The 1,870-nt window shown below is 52.4% G+C and overlaps 1 protein-coding gene across 1 annotated transcript; it reads left to right on the top strand.

Annotated features, from left to right (window-relative positions):
• The first annotated feature begins 585 nt into the window (after positions 1 to 585).
• Positions 586 to 1,633, top strand: LOC127752302 (death domain-associated protein 6-like). The gene is made up of 2 exons (XM_052277227.1): positions 586 to 775; positions 1,270 to 1,633. The coding sequence occupies exons 1-2, from the start codon at positions 674 to 676 to the stop codon at positions 1,441 to 1,443; spliced, it is 276 nt and encodes a 91-aa protein (XP_052133187.1). The 5' UTR covers positions 586 to 673; the 3' UTR covers positions 1,444 to 1,633.
• Positions 1,634 to 1,870: the final 237 nt, after the last annotated feature.

Here is a 1,870-nt window from a genome sequence, read left to right as displayed (position 1 = left end):
CCGGGAACCACTCGCTCAACGTCTTTGCATTTTAACATGGGTTTCTTATGGGCTTTTGGGTGTAAAATAGAAAAGCGACCCTGTAGAGTCAGAAAGTCACCAAAGAGCAATATAATTATGAAATTCGTAATCTACGTTAAAAACTGAATCTGGCAATGTAACGTTCGTTACTGTAGCACCTGGGACCCAGATTTGCAACCTCTCATAAATCTCCATATTTTGAAAAATGAGGGAATATTCAAAGCTTGGCAAATCTGGGTCCCAGGTGCTACAGTAACGAACGTTACATTGCCAGATTCAGTTTTTAACGTAGATTACGAATTTCATAATTATATTGCTCTTTGGTGACTTTCTGATTCTACAGGGTCGCTTTTCTATTTTACACCCAAAAGCCCATAAGAAACCCATGTTAAAATGCAAAGACGTTGAGCGAGTGGTTCCCGGGGTACGATCGGCACGAACGGGGCGGTTTTGGAATGCCCAGAGCATGGGTCATCTCGATCTTTATGAACTAACCGCCGGTCTGATAATTTTTTTGCCGTGGGCCACCCTATCCGCCGTGCGTCCACCCTGAGAAGTTTCCAACATTAATGTCTTTCTCTGCTTTCGACAGCATTCCGGGTCCCAGGAAGACCCCCACTACCACCCGCCATCCTACGAGGAGGCCGTGCTCATGGACCGCATGACGCAGGACGACGAGCCGGCGGAGGGGAGCGGCTCCGACAGCGGCAGCGATGGCGAGGAGGACGCTCTGCAAGCGGACCTCCGCTCCAAGGTAAGTTCACCTGTCGTTGTGCCCCTTCCGCTTCCGCGTGTACACTTGCGCGGGCGCAGTACACACCACTTCGCCCTTGCACCGCCTACGGCGCCTCCGCTTCAGCCACTCTCGCTCACACGCTTCCGCTTCACTTCACCCTGTGTGCGGTTCCACCGGTTCCACCACTCGTCGCCGAGGCCACACTTGCTCTTCCTACACTTCCGCTTCCGCTTGCCCACTTCGCCATGTATCGCCTCCGCTACAGCTACTCTCGCTCACACGCTTCCGCTTCATCTCACGCATGGTGCTGTTCCACCACGCGGCGCCACAGCCCCACTTCCCACTTGCTCCTCCCACCATTTCCGCTTCCGCTTGTCCACTTTGCGACCGCAGTGCCTCCCCGGCCACGCCACGCCGCCCTTCAAGTGATGCTCGCTCACCTCTCCTCCCGATCGCTAAATGCTCCACAAGCAGCTCGTATGCAAACGCCGCCGTGTTTGACGTTTCCGCAGATGGCTCGCATGAACTCAACCGGCATGGCGACGGACGTCATAGAGGAAGTGGAGGAGGAGGAAGAGGAGGGCGCCGATGGGGTGTCATCGCCGTTATCACGGCCGTCCGGCAGCGGCGCCGCCAGCATCGCCCAGAGCAACGGCAACGCGCGGAAGTTTAATACAAAGTTGTGACGTGCACCTACGCGTGTTGTGTGAACGGGACTAGTCAGCATCACCAAAAACACGACGAAGTTAGTGTGCCTCTTGACGCAGAGACAAACGTGTATTTTTATGAGGCGTGTCAGGGGATGTGCGAGGCGTCTGGAGGAAGTTCCGCCTTAAGGCTTTCAACTGTGCGTACAAAGATTCGTGTTCGTAATTATTTTAGCGTAGTTATTTTTTACCAGTTTTCTCTCGCTGTGTGAGGGTATTGTGACACTGTGATGCCACGCTGATCAACCTCTTGACCTGTTTCGTATTTTTATTTTGTAGCAATAAGGGTTTTACGTCTTACGTCGAAGCGCGGTCTTCCGATTGGAAACCCAATACGCGTTTCGTAAGATATGGCAAGTGAGAAACATACATGCTCTCCAGTAGAAATATGCGTCTTTTTAATAAA

This window comes from Frankliniella occidentalis, unplaced genomic scaffold (genome assembly GCF_000697945.3).
Source record: "Frankliniella occidentalis isolate FOCC.00 unplaced genomic scaffold, Focc_3.1 Scaffold6140, whole genome shotgun sequence".
Classification (NCBI taxonomy): Eukaryota; Metazoa; Arthropoda; class Insecta; order Thysanoptera; family Thripidae; genus Frankliniella; species Frankliniella occidentalis.
This window is presented reverse-complemented; position numbering and strand designations above follow the sequence as displayed.

Excerpts from the sequence above, each read along its gene's own strand:
- LOC127752302 (XM_052277227.1), top strand. The coding sequence starts at position 674 with ATGGACCGCATGACGCAGGACGACGAGCCGGCGGAGGGGAGCGGCTCC. Across the intron at positions 776-1,269 it reads AAGCGGACCTCCGCTCCAAG|ATGGCTCGCATGAACTCAAC; the intron begins GTAAGTTCACCT and ends ACGTTTCCGCAG.